The sequence below is a fragment of the Rana temporaria genome, chromosome 4 (genome assembly GCF_905171775.1).
Source record: "Rana temporaria chromosome 4, aRanTem1.1, whole genome shotgun sequence".
NCBI classification, from domain to species: domain Eukaryota; kingdom Metazoa; phylum Chordata; class Amphibia; order Anura; family Ranidae; genus Rana; species Rana temporaria.
In genome coordinates this window covers 266,767,836-266,794,446 of record NC_053492.1, presented here as the reverse complement: position 1 = coordinate 266,794,446, position 26,611 = coordinate 266,767,836, and the positions used below count along the sequence as shown (strand labels likewise).

General features: G+C 44.7%; 1 protein-coding gene across 1 annotated transcript in view; it reads left to right on the top strand.

Moving 5' to 3' along the window:
* TRAF3IP2 (TRAF3 interacting protein 2) overlaps positions 1 to 26,611 on the top strand; it is a 58,147-nt gene that overhangs the window by 14,049 nt on the left and 17,487 nt on the right. The window contains exons 4-7 of the mRNA XM_040350251.1: positions 356 to 453; positions 6,655 to 6,743; positions 8,232 to 8,300; positions 9,285 to 9,398. Coding sequence (XP_040206185.1) covers positions 356 to 453; positions 6,655 to 6,743; positions 8,232 to 8,300; positions 9,285 to 9,398 — 370 coding nt within the window. The remainder of the gene's footprint in view (positions 1 to 355; positions 454 to 6,654; positions 6,744 to 8,231; positions 8,301 to 9,284; positions 9,399 to 26,611) is intronic.

Here is a 26,611-nt window from a genome sequence, read left to right as displayed (position 1 = left end):
TGGTGTCAGAAAAACTTGTCAGAAGTGACTCATGCTGATAGCAGAGGAATGAAACAACAGACAGGAATTATACAGTGATTTTAAATGAGACAAGTACACATTATAGAGGGATATGCTTTGCTCATATTTCATGTCTAAGGTTTACAACCACTTTAAGACTGTTTGTCAAGACATTTCTAAGTGCATCATTATGTATAAAAAATAATTTGCAGTGATACTGCTACCTGCTTTTCTGTCCCTACAAATGCTGAAGAAACGCCACTTGCAGCAACTCCTGATTTACTTTACAACATTTTATATATGTTTGAATTTTGATACATTTTGATATAGTGAATTTTTAACAATTTTTTTTTAGTGCCTGTTGCCAAAGACCTCAAGTAGGCATGCCACCTTTTGGTCCCCCTCCAGAACTGGGAACAGGATTTAAAACAAGTAACTTACCATCAGATCAACGTGAGTGCTTTATTATTATACTTTCTGGTTTAGTTAGTGTATGTGGCAAATATTTTTACCTAAACCTATTTATAATGTAGCACTGTCCCCGTAGGGCTTGCTGAGTGTTGACTTTGTAGCACCCTGGTGTTTAGGCAGGGTTGCTAAGTAAGTTTAGATTGCAGTAGTTGCCCTGGTTAATTGTTATTAGATCCACTGATTCCTCTCTAGGTGTCTCAGCCAATTGGTGTAGGTTTCTTTAGTCCCTTGGCCTGCTGGGAGAGCCTATTTATTGGGGTGGAGTCAGGTGATCAGGGTTCTGTGCCATCTGGACAGCTGTCTGGGTGGACATGTTTTATGCTGCCCCAGGCTGCAAGGCCGGAAGCCTGAGGCCTTTCCAGGGGACATCTGGCTGCTAGACTGTCTGAGAGCCTATCCAGAAGCAGCATAGGGTTGGGACTGCAGGATTGGAGTCCAATCAAGAGTAGCAGACCAGCCGAATGGGGAACCAGTTGAGGTCGGAGGTAGAGGGGAATCTGTCGCCACTAAGGGACCATCCACCTTGTTACCAGAGGTTATTTTGAGTAAGTTGGAGCCAGTACCAGAGCAGTCTTCTCACCAGCCCGGGACGGTGAAGAAGTGGGAAATCTTTAGCAAGTGCCAAGCCAGGGATCCAGCTGGGCAGCAGAGGTGATGCTTGAGGAGCATCAGTGAGTGCCAAGCCAGGGACCTAGCAGGTCAGCAGGGGTGACACTTGGGGAGGATCTGTGAGTGCCAAGCCAGGGACCCAGCAGGGAAGCGGGGGTGAAGATACTGAGTAATGGAAGTGGAAGAGCTCAGGGGATCCAGTGGCGATTGGGTCTGAGAGTCTAAGAGAGACTGGGAGCTCAGTGAGTGAAGACCTACAGTGAGAGACTGTAGCATGCGAGGAGAACTCTTCTGTGTTACCAATTTGTTAACCGGCTCAACTGAACTCTAAGTACATGTACTCTGACCTTATATACAATATCCCACAATTCAATACAGCACTTTCCTTCTGCCAATTGCCAGAACTGTAACAAAGCCTTGACACTCAATCTTCAGGCCCCCTCCCACTGTCCAATATGCCTCCCTGTTGGACCAGTGGGGAACAGTCAGAACAAGCTGAGCTGCCCCTGAGTACAATGAGCAGACCTAATCAATAGATCCTGCTCCATGCTCCCTGGTAGGCACAGAGTTTTACCCGACCATCTCCCTGGTAAGCAGAAAGACCAAAATCTATACTCTCTTCTAGCACCTACCTAGGAGGGTGCTACAATAAGAAAAGCAGGTGCTTTTGCACCAACAGTGCCCTGGAAATTATATGGGAATGGGTTGGGATATGGCCAATCTATTATGCCCCGTACACACCATCACTTTATGTGATGAAAAAAAACGACATTTTCTGTGAAGTAAAAAATGACGTTTTTGAAACTTCAATTTTCAAAGACGAAGTTGCCTACACACCATCGTTTTTCTCACAATGTTCTAGCAAAGCGAGGTTACGTTCTCACCACTTTTTCCATTGAAGCTTGCTTCATAAGTAGCTTCTGGGCATGCGCGGGTGAAAAAACGTCGTTTTAAACAACGTTTTTTACTACACACGGTCAATTTCTGTGAAGTAAAAGTTGACGTTATGAAAAGCGACACATAAAATTGAAGCATGCTTCAATTTTTTTTGGTCGTTTTTTAGAAGACATAAAACGACGTTTTCCCCCACACACGGTCAATTAAAGTGACGTTTTTAAAAACGTAATTTTTTTTCATCACATAAAGATATAGAAAAAGGGAAAAAATTGCGCCAACCAATAATATAAACAATAAAGTCCTTTGTGTTCCCACAAGTGAATTAGAAAAAACGCACAATATGAGTGCATTTAAAGCATAAGTGAATGAAAAAATCCGGTGTCAGAGTCCATAAATGATGAATCCAAACCAGACAACACCCGGTGTGAAGATGATTTTACAGTTGTGAACCGCCACCATATGGACTGAGGCTTACCGATAGGTAATTAAATAACAGCGTTATTTAAATTACAGCAGGATACTCCAGAGTGCGGGGTCACAGCCAGGAATACACCAGATTACGGCTCTTTAAGAGATCCACGGCGGGATACAGCAGGATATACTATGCAGTACTCGTCCTCATAACATCTCAACAGCCCAGTCGGTTGTAAACATATAAGGAAGGAGACCGCACATAGAGTAGTATGCACTAACAGATTTATTAAAAAAAGGTAAAAGCTACTTACAAACGAAGGTAAATAGGGAGCGAGTAAAACAATTGCCGGCCGGCATCTAACAGGAGCCCTTCCTGTACGCGGTGACGTCACTACACGCCGTCCCAAACGCGTTTCGTCACAAAATGACGTTCTCAATGGGAATGGGCTGTGCAGTGAACCACCGCTTTATATAACCAGGCCTCGCTTTGACTGCCAGGAACCGGAAGTAGTCAAAACGCCATTTTGAAAATGGGAAAAACTAATTATTTAATACATACGGGACCTAAAGTACCCAGAACTGAAGGCTAAAGACATAAAGTGATGGTGTGTACGGGGCATTAATCTAGAAAAGGCCAAATTATTGATCTTGTAAGAATTTGCTGTTTCGTTTATTTTCTTTAGCTTAAAGGGGTATTAAACCCAAAACCAAACATTTATTATATTCCAGCTTACCAATTGTTAGATGTGACTGCTGCCTTGGTTTACTTTTTTTTAGGCTTTCTTTCTCTTATTTTCACCTGGTGATCCATCCAGTAATTCTGTTGTTTTTTTAGCAGAACAAGCTGTCCTACAGATGGAGCGGTTGAGAAAAAACATTTACTACTAACAGGGGTGCTTGCAATGGTCCACTTTTATTAATTCATGGAAAACCTTAATCTCAAAAGAAACAAAACTGTTCCAGTAACTGCTTATGGCTTTAATTTGTTATAGTATATAAATCTGCTAATCCATCTAACACTCCCCTCCCCCAGACTAACAATGCTGTTGCCCAAAGGTGCCCCCTGTGCTCCTTCATCCACAATAGGGACACTAATGCAGGAGGTGTGTTATTGTCCAGATCACCAGGTAAAAACAGAGGGAAAAAGTTACAAAAATAAAATGGTGCAGCCACATCAATGATTGGTAAGCTGCAATATATTACATTTTTGGTTTTGGGTTTATTACTGTGTAGCACCCTTTACCTTAGGAAAGGTTCTAAGTGTAAGGTTTTTTTGTGCAAGCTGCCAGTGCATGTAAATTTAAGCAGGCAAATGCTGCGAGCTAGGCCTGTTTGCTTTTCATATGGGGGCAGGGGAGTGGTTTAGTGTAGCAGTGGGTGACAGACATGTACTTCAGCTCTTGGGCGCCTCCCCTGTTTCCAGGAAGAATGTTCTGGGAAAAGGGGCGGGGCATAGAGCTGGAGTGACATGGGGCAGGCCTCCTACATAAACCCACGGTCAGCCAACTGGGGGAGGAGTTGTCAGCAGGGTGAACTGAAGGATGGAGTGTTAGACTGTCGTGCCTGAGGGAACCTTCATCTAGGGGGGTGTACGTTAGGTGGAGGAGCTTGGGAGCTGGGAGGGAGCCTCTCCTTACATGTTAATGGGGAGGTGTCCTGGAGCAGGAGCTGAAAGAGACAGTTGGTTGGTCCGTACGTCCATGGAGTTTGTGTCAAATTGATGCACCCATGAGGGCAGGCAGGATTTTCCAAGTCGGACTTACTGGGATCAGTAGTCCATCACCATTTAATCTTCTCAAGTAAACAGTTGCTGCCATAAATGGGTACTGCAGGCCCCAGCCTACAAAGAGTCAAGTCAATTAACTGAGACTTATTCAGAGTGAGGCCTAGTCATGTTCTGATGGTGTGACAGGACTACTAGGACTGTGACAGAAAGTTGTGTGCTGGAGGAAGAAGTGTTCTGAGGTAAAAGTCAGTCAGTGTGCTGGAGGAAGAAGTGTTCTGAGGTAAAAGTCAGTCAGTGTGCTGGAGGAAGAAGTGTTCTGAGGTAAAAGTCAGTCAGTGTGCTGGAGGAAGAAGTGTTCTGAGGTAAAAGTCAGTCAGTGTGCTGGAGGAAGAAGTGTTCTGAGGTAAAAGTCGGTCAGTGTGCTGGAGGAAGAAGTGTTCTGAGGTAAAAGTCGGTCAGTGTGCTGGAGGAAGAAGTGTTCTGAGGTAAAAGTCGGTCAGTGTGCTGGAGGAAGAAGTGTTCTGAGGTAAAAGTCAGTCAGTGTGCTGGAGGAAGAAGTGTTCTGAGGTAAAAGTCGGTCAGTGTGCTGGAGGAAGAAGTGTTCTGAGGTAAAAGTCCCTTTCCCCAACCAAGTTCAATCCCCTAATAAAATAAAAAACAAGCAAAAGACTGTTCATTGACTAAAGGAGTGTGTCTAAAGAATGTCTGGCAGCAGGGTGGAATGTGTGGATGCTGTAACTCGTAGCAACTAACCACTACACTGTTTTAACCACTTGATTACTGGGCACCTAAACCCCCTTCCTGCCCAGGCCAATTTTCAGCTCTCAGCGCTGTCGCATTTTGAATGACAATTGCACGGTCAGGCTACACTGTACCCATATGACATTTTTATAATTTTTTCACACATAGAGCTTTCTTTTGGTGGTATTTAATTACTGTTTTTTTTTTTTTTTTTGCGAAACAAACAAAAAAGTACAAACATTTTAACCCCCCCCCCCCCCAGTTTTCATAGTTTGTTATAAAAGTTTGTAAACAGGTATTTTTTCTCCTTCATTAATGTGCGCTAATGAGGCTGCAATGATGCCCACTGATGGGATGCACTGATGGGCTGCACTAATGGGCACTGAAAGGCAGCACTGATGGGCACTGATAAGGCGGCATTAATGGGCACTGATGAGGCAGCATTGGTGGGCACTGATGAAGCTGCACTGATGAGGCTACTCTGATAGGCGGCATTGAAGGGCACTGATTGACGACACAAATATGTGGCACTGGTAGGTGACACTGATAAGCAGTACTGATTGGTGGCACAGATAATGAGGCTCTAATGGACACTGATTGGCAGCACTAATGGGCAGTGATAGGTGGCACTGGTGGTAGGGTTGCCAACTCATCCCTTTAAAACAGAACACATATTAATTACACAGGTTCTGTGGCTGATTAAGGAGGTAATTAAACTCACTTGGTGCCTTATTTGCATTAAATTAGCCTCAGAACCTGTGTAATTAATATGTGTTCTGTTTTAAAGGGATGCGTTGGCAACCCTAACCGGTGGGCACTGGTAGGCACTGCTTAGCAGTGTTGATATGCACTGGTATGTGGCACTGGTGGGCACTGCTTAGCAGCAGTGGGTATGGAGTGGGCGGGACCAATGTCCCATTTATTCCAAACGGTAATCTGCTTTTTTTCTCCTCATTATGTTAGCGTGAGGGGAAAAAAAGCAGATTACCGACTCTGTTTACATTGCGTGATCAGCTGTCATTGGCTGACAGCTGATCACATGGTAAGGGGCCCAGAAAAACCCACTGTATGTTTATTATGTGTTCCCATTTACACAGCATGCCTTTTTTTTTTTTTTTTTAAATACTTATTACCTTTAAGAAGTTTATCCATAGAAGGTGTCATGGCTAACTGCAAGGTACTTTAAATAATGTCAAGTGAGCCTGTCCTAAATATGTCCTCAGTAACATATAATGGAAGAAGCCTAGCCTCTACACATTTAACCTTTTATTAGGACAGACTTTGTTCAAATTTAGTTACAAATTTAGTTACAATTGATATTGAAGATCTGCCTGCACAGTACAGACAGGGTTAATGATGGCAAACGGCTGTCATTCCAGGCACCTGGTGGATCCAGACTTTATTGTCACAATGATGAGGTACCTGGACTGACATCCATGATGTCAGCAGAGAGCAGACTTCAGCCCGCTCTCAGCTGAAAACGGGTCACAGGAGTGCAAAACAAACTGCACTCCTGTGATCCATAGGAGAAGCCCAGCCAAACAAAAACATATAAGTTATATGTGAATGGGGACATATAACAAATATAGTGTAGGTGTTATCCCAATTTTGATGCAAAAATGGAAATGCACTTTAGCTGCAAGTATGCTGCTTACTAAGTGATTGTGTACATATAAATGAGTTTCTACTTTTCATGCCATCATAGCTGATTCTGCGCCTCCATGTATGGTTTAATATTTTGGTTTCCTCTGTACTGATTGCATTATTGTTGACCTACTATATGACGTATCTTGCAGGGCGAGTTTTCATAACATATTCGTTGGATGCTGCAGCCCTAGTTATACAGCTTGCAAATCTTCTCTGCGCTAATGGATTCAAGGCGACAGTAAGAACCACTTAATACTCACTTTATTGTCGAATAGCATCTATAGTATATCTGTGAAAAGTTTTACACAGTGTGAAACAATGTAAGAAATTAATTATGATGTTACACATTAGTCAAAGCAATACAGTGCAACAAATAGGGCAGATCATACTACTTATTAAATAAAATAATAAAAATGCTCATAATGCACCCAGGCTTAAAGTTATATTAAAGTGTTACTAAACCCAGGACCCTGCATTCACTATATCTGGTCTCCCACAGTACACGGAAATGCAATTTTATTAGTAAATGTAAATTGCTAAATACCTTTTTATCATCAGCAGTATAAAGCAGTCTTTAGACTTGTTAAAGCTTGTAGGAAGAGTTGTCATTCTCCTCTGAATGTCCTATGAGGCTGCAGGATCCCTGACCCTCTGTTTGGACCGTGCTAATTGGCCCTGTGCAGATCACATGCATGCCCCCCCCCACACAAAAAAAACTTTAGCAATACACACCAAACTGAGCTGTGCTGATTGCTTCCAAGGCTCTGTACTACCAGGAGATGGATTGGGGACAGGATCTGAGAAGACAGGGTCAAACAGCCTTTTTACATAATGTGGAGAATTAACCCCCTAGGTTTCACAGTAAGTATGATAATCATAGTTTACTGCATATACAGACTGATTTTACTGTTGTGGATTTAGTAACACTTTAAAGGCAATTTGTAAAAAGTAACAAACATGTTATACATACCTGCTCTGTGCAGTGGTTTTGCACAGAGCAGCCTCAATCCTCCCCTTCTCTGATACCCCGCTGGCACTCCTGGCTCCTCCCTTCTGCCGAGTGCCCCCAGAACAAGCAGCTTGCATTTGGGGCACCCAAACAATCTTGCTCTTAAGCCGTTACTCCGCATCTCCATTCACATACAGTGCCGTGGTTCAGCCCCTCTCTAGTCTCATTGGCTGTGATCTGATATACAGATCTACTTACATAGATCTGATATACAGATCTGATATAGAATTTTTTTCTTGCTGGAGGGTCCAAAATAGAGCATTTAAAAAAGGTAAGATGCAATTTGTATTGATTTTTTTTAAAAAGAGAAGTACAGTTTTTTTTTCAGACTCATACTTACCTCAGTCCGATGCTGCGTCTTTCACCGGTTCCTCTGCACTGAGAACTGAGTGATCGAACATCACTGATTGTTCGGTTTTTAGAGCTCCGTAAGCAAAGAGCTGTAGACTGTCAGTCACAGCTCTCTGCTCTTCCCCCTCCTCGCTCATTGGAGTGCTGGGCTGTAGGGCCAGCTCAGCCTCTCAGTGGCTTTCGTGCCTTCAGTGCGTATATTGTGCCATTACTGTAAACCACCACAAAACGGTGCTTATATCTAAAACAGTTACTGGCACAACCATGTAAAATAAATATTACAATAAAATCACAAACCTACAGGGGTTTCATAACATCAAATGCACTACAAACTTCTTACACCCTCTTTTTTGTTTTTATTTTTAGATTGACATTTTTGAAGGATCACTCCGGGGGATGGACATCATTAGGTGGATGGAACGTTATCTTAGTGATGTAAGTAATATAAAACATTTTTTTATCTGGCAGCTACTAGACATGTGCATTCGTTTTCGTCCAAATGCATTTCCTTTCGAATTTCGGCTATTTTCGTCATCGTTTTAAAAAAAGAAAACAAACGGGCAGAATCCGAAAGATCCAACATAAAAAAATTTTTTTTTTGTTTTCGTTGCTACAACAGTTCGATAGAAGATAGAAGATTCGACATGACGCTGACAATAGCAATCTGTGTCTATTGAATCTGCGGTTGAATGTGCTTTATCTAACTTACCTATTAGTCCAAGATTATTCTACATAGAGAGGAAGGATTCGACATAGAGAGAAAAGATTCGACATTATAGAGACAGTGTTGGGGTAGACCCTTCAACATGAACGACGAAGATCTGACAAAGCAGCGAAAAACATACAAACGTCAAATCTGTCATTGAAGGCTTATGTTGTCTGTCGAAAGTTCTAAGAAGATTCGACAAGCAGCTATACTGTTCGATGCCGCAATCGTACATATCCGGTCAAATGCTCAGCCCATAGTCTATAGAAGAATTTGAAAGTTGGTTGACTAGTAATAATAATTTATAAATACAATTATTACTAGTGTCACACAACAATATAATTTTTCTATAGCTTGTAGATGGAACATGCGACCAGAAATGTACGATTGCGGCATCGTACAGTTTAGCTGCTCCATCAAATCTTCTTAGAACATTCGACAGACACCATAAGCCTTCAATGACAGATTCGACCTTAATTAATTCGGATTTTTGGACGAATGCATTTTTCAATGAAACAAAGTGAATAAAAACGAATTTCGGGAGTAGTGAAAACAAAATTCTGAAACAAAATATTTCAGTGTGCACATGTCTAGCAGCTACGTGTGCCATAATTACCTAATGCCAAAAATATGTGCACCTGGTGTGTATATAGCTTCACTTAGAGCCTTAAATTTGACAGAAAACATCTGTTTTATGTTTCTGGCCTGGATAGATAGGTGTCATGATAATCATTGCGATAAGCCCACAGTACAAGAAAGATGTAGAAGAGGATTTTGGTCAGGGGAGAGATGACCATGGTCTACACACACGGTACATTCACAGAATGGTGAGTACAACCTACATGTTCTTCTGTTACAATGTAAGCAATAAAAAAAAAACAATTCACCTCTAACCAGTTAGATACATTTAAAGAATTTTGGTGGATCTCAATGCACAATCATACCTGCTGCTATTTATAATAAAACTCACACATGGATTCATCTCACACCCTGCAGTCACGTCCTACTTCCTCAGTGCGGAGTAGGGGGTTCATCCTGCTATAGACACATGATCAGTCCAAGTACTGCAATAAGAGAAAAAGTGCTTGTAAGCTAACATGATAGCAGACTTCTGAACTAGAAATATAACCATTGGGGCGTGGCCTAGACAGGCATGTGAGCGGTCGCACTGCAAGGCGCTCCCGCTGACGATTTTTCTCTGATCCTTTCCCCGCACCATACCCGTGCTGACACTCGGTCTGGGGGCTTGGACTCACCTTGCTAGCCACGGCGAGGAGATATCGGAGCTCGCCCAGGTCCCTGAATGACTCGCAAAGGCAAGAAAGAATCTGCAGCCGCGGCTGTCATGGATTCCCAAGATGGGCTGGCCCCTCTCTACCTCAGAGAACGGCGCGTGGAGCAGACAAGCAGCAGGATACGGGCGGTAAGTCTCACAAAGCCCAGAAACAGCAGGGGAGGGAGCAGCCCAAAGACATGCTATACTATGCTCAAAAGCTGCAGAGCACTGGCTGCTCCCTTCCCCCACCACTGCAGGCACAGGCACATGAGGCTCAGGGGCAAAATGGCGCCTTCGCCCTGGATGACACACTGCCATTGGAGGATCCCTCTGACCGGGTGCCTGACATATTTGAGAGGCCTGATGATGCTCCGCAGCCAACGCCGTGCAGTGCTACACCACCTCCGTGACAGCCTCGGTGGACGGCCTGAAAATGCAGTTTGGTGCGCCTACAGAGACTGTATCTCTCATAGCATGATATCCAGAAAATCAGGGAGAGGACCACGGCAGTGGAGGGGCGAAATTAGCGAGGTGGAGGATCAGCTGCCTCCCCTTACTAGAGATACCAGATCTGCGCTACAGCAATCAGCACAGACGAACGCAAAAACTGACGACATTGAGAACCGCCTGAGGACCCCACGGCTTTCATGGAAATTTGGCTCCAGGAGATTTTCGGCAAAGAGGCGTTCACTACGTTGTTCGCGTTTGAACGGGTGCACCGCACTCCCCCCAGACCCCTTCCGACCGGGTAACCCGCCTAGATCCATGCCGGCCAGGCTCTTGAACTATAAGGACAGAGACATTATACTTAGACTGGCCCGGGAAAAGGGAGCGGTGCACTACAATGGAGCAAAGGTATCGTTCTACCTGAATTTTTCTGCGGAGGTGCAACGCAAAAGAGCCAAATTTGCTGAAGTGAAAAAACGCCTGCAGAGGATCCAAGTTACCTATGCCATTCTGTACCCGGTCAAATTAAGGGTCACTGCCAGAGGCCAAGCCACCTTCTCTGAATCCTCTGCGGAAGCTGCTGACTGGCTGGATCGTAATGAACAAGACCTGTGGAGACGTTGAGGTGCGGATATGGGGGAGTGAGACTCCGGTCCCCACTTCACGAGGCCGGTATGTTACCTGCAGGCAGATGTTGTCTAATATTTACAGAGCGGGATATTATTACTATCTTCTACACTGTTGGCGCTTGTTCAGAGCTTTGGAAGTTGGAGAATGCTTATGATGGATTATGAGCCGCAGTGGGGATCTTTGCCCACTGTGACACCTATGTTCATCCAGAGTCCCAGTTGAAGGGACAATTTGTTTGGTGCCCGGTTGGCACGAATTCCCTGACAGACCAACCTGCTAGGGGTGGAAGGAGGCGATCTGCCTCTCCCCCTGATGGGTGCACTTTGCGAGCCAGGAGGGTCTGTACGGGACTGTTAACACTTGATTTGTTGCTCAATATGCTGCGCTACTTGCGGTTTTTCTTTTTTTCCTTGCTCCACTACCTACACCATTTTTGGCCTTACCCATTCATGCTTGCTCATCTTTCACTTGACACTTGTGCCCTGGCCGGGGGAGATACCCCATCCCATTAGCCCAGAACTGTGCTTCCCGGGGCGTACGGCCTGCGGCGGTGATGTTTTTTTCTACCCACCATGGCCACCAGCCCGATTGTGACCTGGAACATTCACGATGTTCATGATCCACTGAAACGCACCATGCTTAGTTCCTGTTTGAAAAAGTTTCACCCTGCCATTGTGGGCCTCCAGGAGACCCACCGTACGAAAGATACGGTTAGTTGCTTGGGGTTTTCCTGGGTGGGCAAGACCTACCACTCCACCCACACCTCGTACTCTCGGGGGGTGAGTGTTTTAGTACATAAATCCTTGGCCTACCACAAAATAGACTCGGCAGTGGACTCCCTCGGGAGATATGTGTTTCTGTACTGTAAAATGTTTACTGTAACAATGATACTTGCCTTTGTGTATAAACCCCTGCCATTTTCTTTGGAGGTCTTGCAGCTTCTCCTGTCTTACCTGGTGGATAAGCCTGATGTGATGTACCTGTTATGATTATGGGTGATTTTATTGGTTGCCTTGATCCCAGATTGGATAGACATCCTCCAGCCCGACCACCGTTGGGAGGTAGGGGCACTGTTTTGAGCCGACTGCTGGCGGAGGTGGGCTGGATTGATGTTTGGAGAGCTAGATACCCGACGACCAAGCAGTTCTCCTGCTTCTCAAAAACCCACGGCTCACTTTGCCGTATAGACCTCTGTGTGGGGTCCCCCCAGGTCCTGCATATGGTCCCAAAGGTGGAGTACTTTCCCAGATGGGTGTCTGACCATTCTCCTCTGGCTGCCTATTTGGTCACCTGTCCGGTCTCCTCCCTACCCAGGGCCCCATGGAAAATGAACGCCTTCTGGCTAAAACTTTTTACCTCACATGAGCGGGTGGTGCGCCAGATAGAACAATACTTTGAGGATAATCCTCTGGGTGCTGATGCAGCGGTGGGCTGGGATGCATTCAAGGCCTGCTTGTGGGGTACATTCATAGCTGAAATCACCTCCATCAAACATAATTCGTCTATCCTTTTGGAACAGGTGGAGGACCAGTTGAGGCAGTTAGAGCTTCAGTTTGTACTGGACCCGTCGGATTCCGCGAGGGAGGCATGGATCTCGGGCCAGGATTCCCTGGACCGATTGAGAGCCTCCGCCGCGGAAAGGAAGCGTTTTTTTACCAAACAGGCCTATTATGAGGAGGGGGAGAAAACGGGCCGACTTCTGGCCAGAATTGCCAGGTCTCAGCATGTTTCCCCCGCCATTGGAGCAATCCGGGGCTCTCAGGGTTGGCTGGTGAATGACCCTGAGCAGATTATAGCAGAGCTGGCAGCCTTTTACGCTGACCTGTATAAATCCTGTGATGATTATTCATCTATGATGTCTTCTACCCCACTTCTAGTATCCCCACTGCCCCTTTTTCTTTTCTATTTTTCTCTCTTACACTCCACGGCTCTTTCCTCTTGCTCCCCTAAGGGCTGGATACCCTTTCCTTTCGCCGCCCTCTCTTCTCTTTCCTTTCTCTTCCTCACCATGGATTGATTCAAAGTAACATCTCACCAGCGGCGCTTAGACGCTCACTTCACAGTAGGCATTTGGCGCCTAACCAAGCTCAAAAATCAATCAATCAATCAATTATTCTGATGAGGAGCTGCAAACTTATATGGGTGCTGTGACACCTCCGTCTCTGGGTGGTCGGGCGCGAGCAGAGATGGAGGCTCCACTCACTCTGGAAGAACTAACGGAGGCGGCTGCCTCCTTCCCCACATGTAAAGCCCCAGGAGATGATGGGATCCCTATGGAAGTGTATTCCCAATATGGGGGGGTGGTTTTGCCCAAACTACTAGCAGTTTTTAACTCCTCGTTTAGGTCAGGGAAACTCCCCCCTCCATGACAAGGGCTAATATTATCCTTTTGTTGAAGTCAGGCAAGGACCCCCCTGACCCTGGCTCGTATAGGCCCATTTTGCTGGTGCAAAGTGATGTGAAAATTCTAGCAAAAGCACTGGCCATGAGAGTTAACAAGTCTATTTTGACCATTATCCATCCAATTCTACTGCAACAAACCTTAGGCGCCTATACTTGAACATGCAGACCCCCTCGGACTCCGTCGACCACTGTTGTCTCTTGACGCCAATAAGGCTTTCGACAGTGTCAGCTGGCAGTATCTATGGGCTGTTCTGGTCAAGATCGGTTTCAGGCCCAACTTCTTGAGGTGGGTGAGACTGCTGTATGACGCGCCGCAGGCGGCCATACGTTTGTCGGACAGGATGTCTCATGCCTTTACACTAGGCAGGCGGACAAGGCAGGGATGTCCCCTGTCCCCCCTGCTCTTTGCTCTGGCCATCGAGCCCCTGGCAGCCCAGGTGCGGAACTGCCCTACAGTTAAGGGCTTCCGCTATGGCGATATGCATGAGAAGATCATGCTTTACGCCGATGATATGCTTCTCTTCTTGGAGGACGCGGAGGACTCCTTGACTCAGGTTATGTCCCTTATCACGGAGTTCAGACGATTTTCGGGCCTCACTATCAACTGGACAAAGTCTGCCCTGCTATTTCTGGATGGGACCTCCGCGCTTAATGGTGGGCCCCTTTGTCCGGTTCCTGTAGTGACCTCCTTTAAATACTTAGGGGTTCACGTTTCCCCTAGGGTGACCGATTACTGTCAATTGAATGTTTATCCCTTATTGACTCGGTTTAGAGATAAAATATACATCTGGAACAAGTTGAGAATGTCCCTGGCAGGTAAGACTTATCTCATTAAGATGGTCTTAATGCCGCAGCTGCTGTATTTGCTCCACAACTCCCCAGTAGTTATTACACTCAAAATATTTAGAGTTGTCAACTCTCTCTTTAGGCAATTGCTGTGGTACACTAAAACCGCTAGGATAAAACTGGAACAATTACAACGCCCTAAAGAGGGGGGTGGCTTGCTTTTCCCAATCCCTGGATTTATTACCTGGCCGTGCAGCTGCAGCATCTGGTTGGTGCGATGTCCCCCATCCCGGCGGGCTCCTCGGCTAGGCTTTTGTTGCTGGGTTCGGGAGCCGATTCGATACCAGAGAGGTTGGAGGCCCAGCGGTTTCAAAAGGCTAATAAAAGAATGGCCACATACTCACTTCTTCAGAAGGTCTGGAATAAAGCGAAACAGCGGTGACATTTTTGATTTGGGGTTTGCTGAGCTGACACAGACCGGATGATAGAGTGAGTGTGTGACGTGTGTGGGCGTGCTCCTCTGCTGTTGCGATGCTCCACGTGTGAACCACCAGCCTCTCTCCCTCCCCAGCAGCTTTCTATTTCCCGTCCTAGATATCGAGGGGACAACTGAGTGGAGCTGGATGCCTGGTTACTGTGGGTAGCAGAGCAGAGTAACAGTAGCTGGGCTTCGGTGCTTTCAGCCCCCCTTTGGCTGCATACTTCATACTTCCAGATCGGCAGGTCTGCTTACCGTTGGAAGTAATTTGACCCCCTCCTGGATCCTCGGAGCACAGTACGTCATTGTACCCTGCCTTCAGAACTGAGCACTGGCATCCCCAGCATCCCCACGGCTGTGCCTTCTCCTCCTCCTCCTGCTGGCTTCCCTCGGCACTGAACATTCTCCTTGCATAAGTAGGTCTGATCTTTTATTTACTTGTACACACACTGAATGTCACTGCTTTACTGAGCGAAAATTAGGAGAGTGGAAGAGATGCTGAGTGGAAAAACAGAATAAGGACATTTATGTTGGTGAACTGCATTAAGGCATAAATTGCCTAAGAAAGAGGAGAATCTGTGAAAAGGTGGTGGGGGGTAAATAAATAAAAAATACAGTCTCTATTTCACTGATAAAATCTAGAAATGGTTTAGACGGTGGAGTAGAGAGCAGCATACGCACGCTGGTAGCGCCCCATACCCCATACCCTGCACCCCGCCGCTCACCGAGGGAGGCAAAATTTGAATCTTTGGAACCCAGCTGAAAAATAACCCCTGCGGTGGCCTAGGAATGGCAGCGTGAGAGACATGGAAACCATGCAGCTTCGGGTTCTCTCCATGAGGATTTCAGCGATAGCGGTGTGCATCTTCTGCGGGGTTTGAAGCGGTATTCACGGCGGGAGCTGGAGCTGGCGCCTTATGGAGCGGTATGAACAAAGACCGCAAATACATAACACGGGCAGATACAAAGAAAGCGGCCGCTCTAACAGATAGCAAGCAAAGAGACATTCAGAGATATCTTACCTCGGCATCTCCAGTGTCCATAGCGGCGAGCAGTGCAATTAACAAAGGAGCCCGCGGTCGGAGCGGTGAAAGTAGTGCAGCGGGGGAGAGGTCAGCAACGCAACGAAGAGCTTCCGGAGCAGGAGTTACCCAAACACAGACGCCGACTGCAGTGAGATCCGCCGCAATAGAGATGGAAATGGCAGAGATCAAAGCGATGCTTGCAGCTCTCCCGACACGCCAGGACATCGAGCGGCTCCCCACCCGGCAGGAGATTGAGGTAATGATACGCCATATGGAGGAGACGCAACGCCAGGACCTACAGGCGGTAAGACAAGATTTAAGTGCCCTGTCAGAAAAGGTGATGTTAAGAGAAAGCTCTATAGTCTCAATAGAGCAGAGAGTGGGGGCCATCGAGAGAGCCGTGGAGGAATTGGAGCGTAGTAGAATGGACATAGCAGCCGAATCCCTAATAGACCTGCAACTACAGTTGGAAGTTTTAGAAGACAGAAGTCGCAGGAATAATGTGCGACTTAGGGGTGTTCCGGAGGCAACAGATACTGAGGATTTGGACAGTAAAGTCAAGGCAGTCTTCGGGTTAGTACTAAAATTACCCCAGATGGAAATTGAGATAGAGAGGGTGCATAGAGCCCCAGGCCCTAAGTCACTTAATTTAGATAGGCCAAGGGACATCATCTGTAGATTATATAAATATCAGCAAAAAGAAGCGATTCTCCGGACAGCATGGGACATAAAGGACATAGTATATGAGGGCGCGCCTGTAAAAATTCTACCAGACCTGTCCCGGGCCACCCTTCAGCGCAGAGCATGCCTGCGGCAGTTATTGGACCTTGCTAGAGAAAAAGGGGCTACATACAGGTGGGGGTACCCACTTGCAGTGACATTTCGTAAGTCTGCAGCGTCATTTACGCTCAGAGCCCCAGCGGAGCTTCCAGAACTATTTATATTTCTTGAGACAACATCAATCCAGGTACCAAACTGGCTCCTACCAATAACATACACGGGTAATAGAGGAAGGCCTCAAATGAAATCAGGGCAAGGGAGGACCCCACTGAACATGCAAACAGCGGACACCAGGGAAGATGGGGGATCCCCTAAGAGACAAATAGTGGTCCCTGAAGGGAAGTAGTTGACCAGCAGGAAGAAATGTGATAAAAGAAGGAACTGAGACAGCCATGGCCAGAAAAAAATGATGGAGAGAGACCAGCTTTGGGGAGCTTTTTTTTTTTTTTTTCCTTTTAATACCTCCACCCTTCGATCATATAACCTTCCCCCCAAAGAATTTTTTTTTTTTTTTTTTTTTTATGGGGGGGGGGGGGGGGGGGGGGGCGGTCGGGAAGTTCTGAAAAAGGGGAACTTTTTGAAAAAGGGGAAAACCAGGTGTAACGGGGCAGTATATAGGGGACTGCATTCCAAGGAAAGTATCCTAAGGAATGGAGTGTATTGGAGTGTTAAGACATGGTATAGTATGATTTAATATGAAAGGTTATGGCATAAGGTAAACGGTATAGGGCCAATAGGCAGATATGGATGGGAGGGTGGAGAGAGCTGGGAGAGTGGAAGATGGTGGTGTGTTTTTTTTTTCCCCTCTCTCTGCCTCACCCTTCTGCCCCCTTTTTTTATTTTTTTCTCTATTTCTTCTTTTCAGGTGGGGGATAGGGGGGGATGGGAGGGGAAGATACTCACCAAGGGAAAAAGCGTAGCCCGCCAGAGGAGGGCTGTATGGGGGAAGGGGGGCCCTTTTTCTTTTTTTTTTTCTTTTTTCACATCACATACACGGGGAGTGAGATACACCCCAACAAACAAACAACACCAATTACAATTAACGAACCCAGTATTAACGACAGGAACGACACTAGTGCACAACACATCGTACACACACATAGCGATTTAGATAATTGCCACATAACCATATAGACAACACAGACACTTACTAACACAGAGATACACCGATATATATAGTCTCACGACAAAGGGGTAGGGTGTCCCCCCCCCCCCCCCTTTTTCTCTTTTTCTCTCTCTTTTTTTTTTTTTTTTTTTTTTCTCTCACACACACACACACACAACTCACAACACAACTACTGATGCACCCAGGTGCCAACGTAGTACGCTATCTGGGGAGCACAATATGCACATGGCACAAAAGAAGGGCCCCCCATTGTACAGAATACCCAGCAGACCCTGACGAGATGCTGTGGAGTTAGGAAGGGGCAGGTCGACCCACCCCCCCCCCCCCCCGTCTTGGGGAATGCATTTAATGACAATACAAGAAATGGAATGATACGATTGGTGAATATCTATAGAGAGGAAGCAGAGAGCTGCGAGCTGGAAAATTGAAAAAAAGTGGTCCCACTCTTTCCCCCTCTCGAACCCCCCTTTGATACCCAACAGTTGGGATATTACTGAACCTTCTCTTTCTTTTCTCCGTCTCCTTCCCCCTAGTGGGAAATGTGATTATAATTATATTTTTTGGATTGTACTTCACTCCCACCTCCATCTAGAGTTGGATAGTTGGAGAGTGGAGACCAATAAATGAGGGTGTGGTGAGGGATGGGGGGGAAGGGGGAGAAAGGGGCATAACAATAGAATAATGAAAGATAACCCTCTCGATATAAGGGGGGGGTACAATATAAAGTAATGGTATGGGCCATGGCTGTAACCTTCTATGTATGTATGTGTGTATGTGTATATGTGTATATATATATGTATATATGTATATGTGAAATATGTTAAATGTTATGTGTTATAATTACTAGATAGTAGATATAGTAGGAATGTATGCTCACATTTCTGTAGGTCTTCCCCTTCCCTTTCTCTTATGGAGAGGGGGAACGAGCAGAAGAGAAGGGAAAGGGACTTGGCGATAGGAGTCACACTTGGGCCCCCACAATTGACAGAATGAAGGAACGTGAGAAGCCAGGGGGCAAAGGGAATTTTCTCTTTTCTTCAATTTTTATATTTTTTTTGGGAGAATTGGAAGGAAAATATGGGAATCATAGGGAGACCCGGAGCTTAGAGCTCGTGTTTTTTTTTTTTTTTTTTTTTTTGGTTTGTTTGTGCTCCCTGTATTTCTCTCTCTCTACCCTATTCTACTGAAGGTGTCCCTATAAGTGGGATACTCTCTCATATCTTTTTTGTGTAAGCATTACATTTAAAAGGAAAGGAGAAGGAAAGGGAGGAAAGAGACTGGCACATAGGAGCACAACGGAAGGCCACCTATGGAGCACGCCCCCCAAACATAGGTTGACGCTCAAATACCGTTAATACGGTGAGTGTTTCCACTCTTATTAGCAGGATAGCTAATATTAGGAAAGGAGAATATCTCCTTTTTTTTTTTTTTCTTCTCTTTTTTTTTTGTCCTTTTTATTTTTATTTTTTTTATTTTTTTTTATTTTTTTTCTGTTTTGTTCTTTTTACCCACTTTTACCAATCCCACCCCTCCCCCCCTCCTCCTTAATTGTCTGCCCTCTAGGTTTATGCTCTAAACTGATACAGGGAATATAGGAAGATAGATGGAGAAATTAAATGTACTATCAATAAATGCGAAGGGGTTGAACTTACCCGAAAAAAGGAGAATCCTCCTGCATGACCTACAACGATTAGGTATTGACGTTGCGTATATACAGGAAACACATTTTAGAGAAGACAAAACTCCGACATTAAAGAATAGGAAATACCCAATAGCATACCATGCGACAAATCAAGAGGCAAAGTCAAGGGGGGTGTCTATTCTGATAGCAGGGAGAATTCAATGGACATATGTAGACTCCATGAGAGATCCCAAAGGGAGATATTTATTCGTGAAGGGTAAAATAGGAGGAATAGGGGTAACATTCGCCACAGTGTATGTCCCAAATGAACATCAAGGAACCTTCCTAGACAAAACAATTAAACGCCTATTAGAATTCACAGAAGGACATTTGATTATGGGAGGAGACCTGAATATTCCCTTAGATCCCAAAGAGGATACCTCATCGGGAAAGTCATCCACATCTTTCAGTGTGAGAAATCATATTATGCAAACTCTGTATAAAAGTCAACTGATTGATATATGGAGGCTGCTACACAATAAAGAAAGAGACTACACGTTCTACTCTGCACCACATAAAATATACTCCCGGATAGATCTTTTCCTCATTCCACATGCCCAATTACACTCTGTACAGTCGACTAAAATTGGATCAATTACATGGTCGGACCATGCCCCGATCTTCCTGGTATATGAGTTAAAAGATTTAAGACAGTCCAGACCAAACCAGTGGAGACTAAATGAAAGCCTGTTGGAAGATAAGGAGGTCCTAGAAGATGTAATTAAAGAATTGAGGTTTTATTTCAATTCTAATGACATACCAGAGTGCGACCCTGGAATCATATGGGAAGCACACAAGGTGGTTATTAGAGGTGTGTTAATTAAACATGGATCTAGGATCAAAAGGAAACGTACTGAAAAGTTAAACAGGCTATTAAAGGAGCTAGCCATCTTGGAAGGCAAACATAAGCAAACATGGTCAACAAATGTAGAGAAAGAACTAGCTAGTAAAAGAACTGAAATCACAGATCTCCTGTACTATAAAGTAAAAGCGGCAATGCAGAGATGCAAAAAGGCTGAATACGAGTCAGGGAATAAGTGTGGGAAAAGACTGGCGAGGCTACTAAGAGAACAGAAGCTGAGTAACTATATTCCACATATTAACTCACCCAAGAAACACAAGGTTACAAAACCAAATGATATAACGAAGGAGTTCCAGGAATACTATAACTCTCTTTACAATATACAGAGCAAGCCCCCGACTAGAGAACAAATTGATTTGTATCTAACAGAATCCGCAATACCAAGACTTTCAGAAGAGGATAGACAGAAATTAGATGACGTTATAACCGAGGAGGAAATTAAAGTAGCAGTAAGCATAATGAAAAGGGGGAAAGCCCCGGGACCTGATGGCTTTACAGGTCAATATTATAAAATTCTGTTTCCCTCGATATCAGGATATATGGTTAAACTATTTAATGCCTTAGGGACATCGGCCAGTTTAGCCAAAGATACCCTGCTAGCATATATCTCGGTGATACCAAAAGAGGGGAAAGACCCAGCCCTATGTGGAAGCTACCGACCAATTTCGTTATTAAATTCGGACGTGAAGATTTTTGCCAAGGTCTTAGCAAACAGGATACAACAACATATCCCAGACTTAATAAATCTGGACCAGGTGGGATTTGTCCCTACCAGGGAAGCACGAGATAACACAATCAAGGCAATTAACCTGGTGCAGTTAGCCAACTCAACACAGACGCAATGCGTATTTCTCAATACGGACGCAGAGAAGGCCTTTGACAGGGTGAGGTGGAGTTACATGAGGGCAGTCCTAAAATATGGCGGCTTTGGGAACAAAATAATACAGTGGATATTCTCCATGTATTCAGGCTTAACAGCCCAGGTACGGGCCAATGGAATTCTGTCCGAGCCCCTCACAATCTCAAATGGGACAAGACAGGGCTGCCCTCTGTCTCCACTTCTATTTGCCCTGTCACTAGAGCCCTTTTTGTGTACGCTACGAGCAAACTCTAATATTTCAGGCATACAAATAGGGAAGAACCACTGTAAAATTACAGCCTATGCAGACGATATGTTGTTCAGTCTTACAAACCCGTTGATTACAATTCCAGAATTAATGAAGGAATTTGAGAGATACGGATCTTTATCGAACCTACGTATCAATTTTAATAAATCGGAAGCGATGGGGGTAAACGTCCCACATATAGCGATAAACTATCTAAAACAAAAATTTAAGTTTAAATGGACTGACAATGCTCTGACATACCTTGGTATACAATTAGCAGGGAAGGTGGAGAAGATCTTTGAGCTGAACTTCCCACCCCTCTTACAGAAAGTAAAGATCTTATTGGATAAGTGGAACCAGGGTTTTCATAGCTGGCTAGGACGCTGCAATATTATTAAGATGAACATACTCCCGAAAATCTTGTATTTATTACAAACATTACCAATACATATCCCATCAAAGTATTTTAAACAGTGTCAGAGAGTGATCTTTAAGTTCATATGGGCACATAAGAACCCCCGGATACATAGGAAACAACTAATGAGCACTAAGCAGCAGGGAGGACTGGGAGTCCCAGATATAAGGAAATATTATTACGCAACACATCTGAACAGGCTAATAGACTGGAATAGGCATTCAGATACGAAGCTATGGGTACAAATCGAACAGGCGCAATTCAAAACACCTCTAGAAAGAGCACCGTGGTGGTTTGCCTCACTCCCTAAAGAAATGAATAAAAATCCAATAGTGGGTAACACGGTGAGGATCTGTGCAGCAGCACTACCTATGATGGGCATCGAGCCCAGGACCTCCCCACTATACCCAGTGATAGGTAACCCCCTCTTCCCATCGGGATACGAAGACGGAGTATTCCGGCAGTTGAGAAAAAGAGAGTGTATACAAGTAGCAAGGTATATCCACATGGGAAGATGGGTAACCATAGCGGAACTGATGGAAATAGGAAATGTATTCCGTTTGAAATTCTGGAATGCACTTCAGATAGTTCACTTCCTGAACACTTTGCCAAACCCAGAGAGCTTTGAGAGACCACTCATGAAATTTGAGAAAATATGTAACGAACAAGGAACATTACTACATAGTCTTTCAATAAGCTATGAGTTATTAGTACGATCAGGAGGTGGCCCTCTGAGGTGCGTTCAGGAATGGGAAAGGGAATTGGAGAAGTCCTTCAGTTCGGAACAGCGACAATGTATATACAGGCGAACACATGAAACATCAATATGTGTGAGAATACAAGAGACAAACTATAAGATCTTCACAAGATGGTATAGGACACCAGAAAAGTTAAGCAAAATGTTTGCAGAGGTATCAGATAAATGCTGGAGGTGCCAGAGAAGCAAAGGAACGATGCTACATATATTCTGGGAGTGCCCAATGCTAAGGAGTTTTTGGGCAGAGATTAAAAGTGCTTTACAGTTTTGCTCAGATTATGAGATTCCAGAAGATCCGGAATTCTACCTTCTGCATTTAAACCAAATACCAGAAAAAGCCTATAGGGAAATGACTATATGCCATCTATTAGATGCCGCTAAGGCCTGTATAACGAAGAGGTGGAAGTCACCAGTCCCACCAACAGCGGAGATGTGGATATGTAAAGTTAGGGAAATAAGCAAATTAGAAGAGTTAGTCCTGACAACACAATATAAAAGGGAAAAATATTTAAGAACTTGGACTCCCTGGAAGTCCTATATGGACCACAGGGGGGAAGGTTAAGGGGGATAAGGCTGAATGGTATAGAAGGAGCCCGGGAACTTGGATTGGGTATATGTGGGATTTAATGAGAAACCACAGAAATATGGAGAAGGGTCGGAGGAGAGGGAAGCAGGGTGGGTTGTTTTTTTTTCGTTTTTTTTTTCTTTTCCCTTTATTCTTCTTTCTCTCTCTGGGATGTTTGGGAAGGGGAGAGATATGTAAGAAGGAGATATATGTTTGATTTTGACAACAAGGTTAAAGGGGATGTATAATAATAAGATGGACTGTGACTGTTGTTTTGTAATAATGTTCTGTTATGTATTTTTTTTTTTTTTTATATATATATATGTGTTGTACTGATTTGTTTTAAAATAAAAAAAAGAATTATAAAAAAAAAAAGCGAAACAGCTCCAGGGGGTCACAGGGTTCACTGCATACAGCCCGCTTTGAGGGAACAACACGTATGCCGAACTGGCCAAGATTAAGCAGGGTTCTAGATGGCGCCCCTTGGGTATAACACACCTCAGGCAAATATTCCCTAACGGTGTCTCCAAAAGGTGATGATGTCTGCGCTGTGAATGATTACCACTGTGGGCAGGGGAGAGAGGAAGGTGAGGGGGGGGAGAGGGGGGGGAGAATTGAGGTTAAAGGGGGGGGGGTTGAAGTCAGGTGGGTCTCTGGAGCAGTAATGGAATCACAAAAATGGTAGAGGTGCAGTTGCAAAGTGGTGATTAAATCAACATAAACTAGACAAAACTGTGCATATCACCGAAGAGGACTGAGAAAAAACTACAGTACATATATCTGACAGTCCCAAGTTAGATGAAAAAAAGAACCAAAATCAAATTCCAAAAAGTGCTGTTGCAAGAAAGCATACTGAGTAAATAATCAAAAATAAAGTTCCAAAGCCAATGATGAATGAAGATGTGCGGGAAAATCAAATCCAAATGAATGAAGATGTGCGGGAAAATCAAATCCAAACAAGTGCGCCCACACCGTTAGTGATCCAAGCAGCTTACCTCCTGGTTATCATTCAACAACCCCAAAAATGGGGGCTCTGGCCTTTCATTTGGTGGGGATCTTCCTGGTGAGTCTCAGTAGTTGGTCATGTATGGAAAATATATAATAATAAAGATAATGTGGCGTGATGCTGGTATCACATAAATAAAACAAAGGGGGAGCTCTGTATAAGGTGGATGGAAACTCACACAACTTACACGCTGTGTAGAAATGGAGTGCTTGTCTCCACGAGCGCCGAGCTCGTCTCCCTAAATTCTCCTGCACAACTTTTCTTCCCTAGATGTCCGCGGAGCAGATGGCTCATGCAAAGGCAGAGGGGGTGGAGGAAGGAGAAGAAAGGGGGCACATCGCGTGATTCCGTATAAAAACAATTTAATTAAAGCATAAAACAATCTTAAAAGACTCACATGTAGCAGTCTGGTATCGGTTACATATCCTACGAGCGCCGCGCTCGTTTACCGTCCGTCAGGTGCTGCTGCCAGTGCTTAGTGTCCCACACGTGTTCGTCACGTCACGTGACTTCATCAGGGGATCCCTGATGAAGTCACGTGACGTGAGGAACACGTGTGGGACACTAAGCACTGGCAGCAGCACCTGACGGACGGTAAACGAGTGCGGCGCTCGTAGGATATGTAACCGATACCAGACTGCTACATGTGAGTCTTTTAAGATTGTTTTATGCTTTAATTAAATTGTTTTTATACGGAATCACGCGATGTGCCCCCTTTCTTCTCCTTCCTCCACCCCCTCTGCCTTCGCATGAGCCATCTGCTCCGCGGACATCTAGGGAAGAAAAGTTGTGCAGGAGAATTTAGGGAGACGAGCTCGGCGCTCGTGGAGACAAGCACTCCATTTCTACAAAGCGTGTAAGTTGTGTGAGTTTCCATCCACCTTATACAGAGCTCCCCCTTTGTTTTATTTATGTGATACCAGCATCACGCCACATTATCTTTATTATTATATATTTTCCATACATGACCAACTACTGAGACTCACCAGGAAGATCCCCACCAAATGAAAGGCCAGAGCCCCCATTTTTGGGGTTGTTGAATGATAACCAGGAGGTAAGCTGCTTGGATCACTAACGGTGTGGGCGCACTTGTTTGGATTTGATTTTCCCGCACATCTTCATTCATTTGGATTTGATTTTCCCGCACATCTTCATTCATCATTGGCTTTGGAACTTTATTTTTGATTATTTACTCAGTATGCTTTCTTGCAACAGCACTTTTTGGAATTTGATTTTGGTTCTTTTTTTCATCTAACTTGGGACTGTCAGATATATGTACTGTAGTTTTTTCTCAGTCCTCTTCAGTGATATGCACAGTTTTGTCTAGTTTATGTTGATTTAATCACCACTTTGCAACTGCACCTCTACCATTTTTGTGATTCCATTACTGCTCCAGAGACCCACCTGACTTCAACCCCCCCCCCCCTTTAACCTCAATTCTCCCCCCCTCTCCCCCCCCCCCTCACCTTCCCCTCACCTTCCTCTCTCCCCTGCCCACAGTGGTAATCATTCACAGCGCAGACATCATCACCTTTTGGAGACACCGTTAGGGAATATTTGCCTGAGGTGTGTTATACCCAAGGGGCGCCATCTAGAACCCTGCTTAATCTTGGCCAGTTCAAGTTTTGTCTAATTAGGATAGACTTTCTTTGTCTGCTGCAGTGTTCCCATTCACGTCCCACATTCCCCTCTCCCCCCATTCACCTATCCAAGACAGCGCAGGAGTTTCACCCAGTCTCGATTCCATAACGGTGCTTTGCTTCTGTTTAGTGCCCTACAGTCTAGATACGCGCTCCCTCCCACCATGTTGTTCTACTACCTACAACTGCAGCACGCTGTCAGAGCCCAGGGTGCTGCGGTGAAGTGGGCTCAGTCCCCCACTCCGGTTTTTCATATTTTACAGGCTGCATCTGAGACCAAGGGTATCATCTTGCAGTGCTACAACATGTTGTTAGCTTGGTTTTTGGAAGGGCACCCCATGAGAGCAGTGAGCCAGTGGGAGGCTGATGTCGGACCCATACCGGGGGAGATGTGGGAGGAGGCATTGCAGGCAGTTAATATGTGCTCGATTAATGTGGCATCCATGGCTTGCTACACCAGGCTTAAGCCCCCTAGAACTTGTTCGTATGAGGCTGTTGGGGGATGTGTAGTGCTGGGCAAGGTGGAGTGGGGTGGACCGGTTGGTCATTGGTGTGAACACCTGAACAGCTGGGAGATTCTCGAGGAATGATGTGGAAATGGGCTTTAAGTATATAGCTTGAGCTTTGTAGGCAAGGAGGGGCCAAATATGTATTGCTGGTTATACTTATTAACTGTTATGCGCATGGATTGAGGTTACATTGCCATTCTGTTTGTATACTGTGTACGGTTTGTCATATTCTTATGTTGTGTATGTTCTGTGAGCAATAAAAACCTTATTGAATAAAACAAAAGAAATATAACCATTAATTGACTTGCTTTTTTTAACAAATAAATATACTGTACAGTATATGATTTTTTTTAAACGTAAAACCCTTTAATTCATATGCATATCTGTTCCTTTTAAAATAATGCATTTTGTAGATTTTAACACAGTAGAACCTTTCTAGAACAGAAGGTATTTTCATGTCTTATTAGATCATACTGTATATCCCAAAAAGAAGGGAATTATTCTTAATTTTCGGATAGCTGGCAGTTATTCAAATGTTATCTTTATGC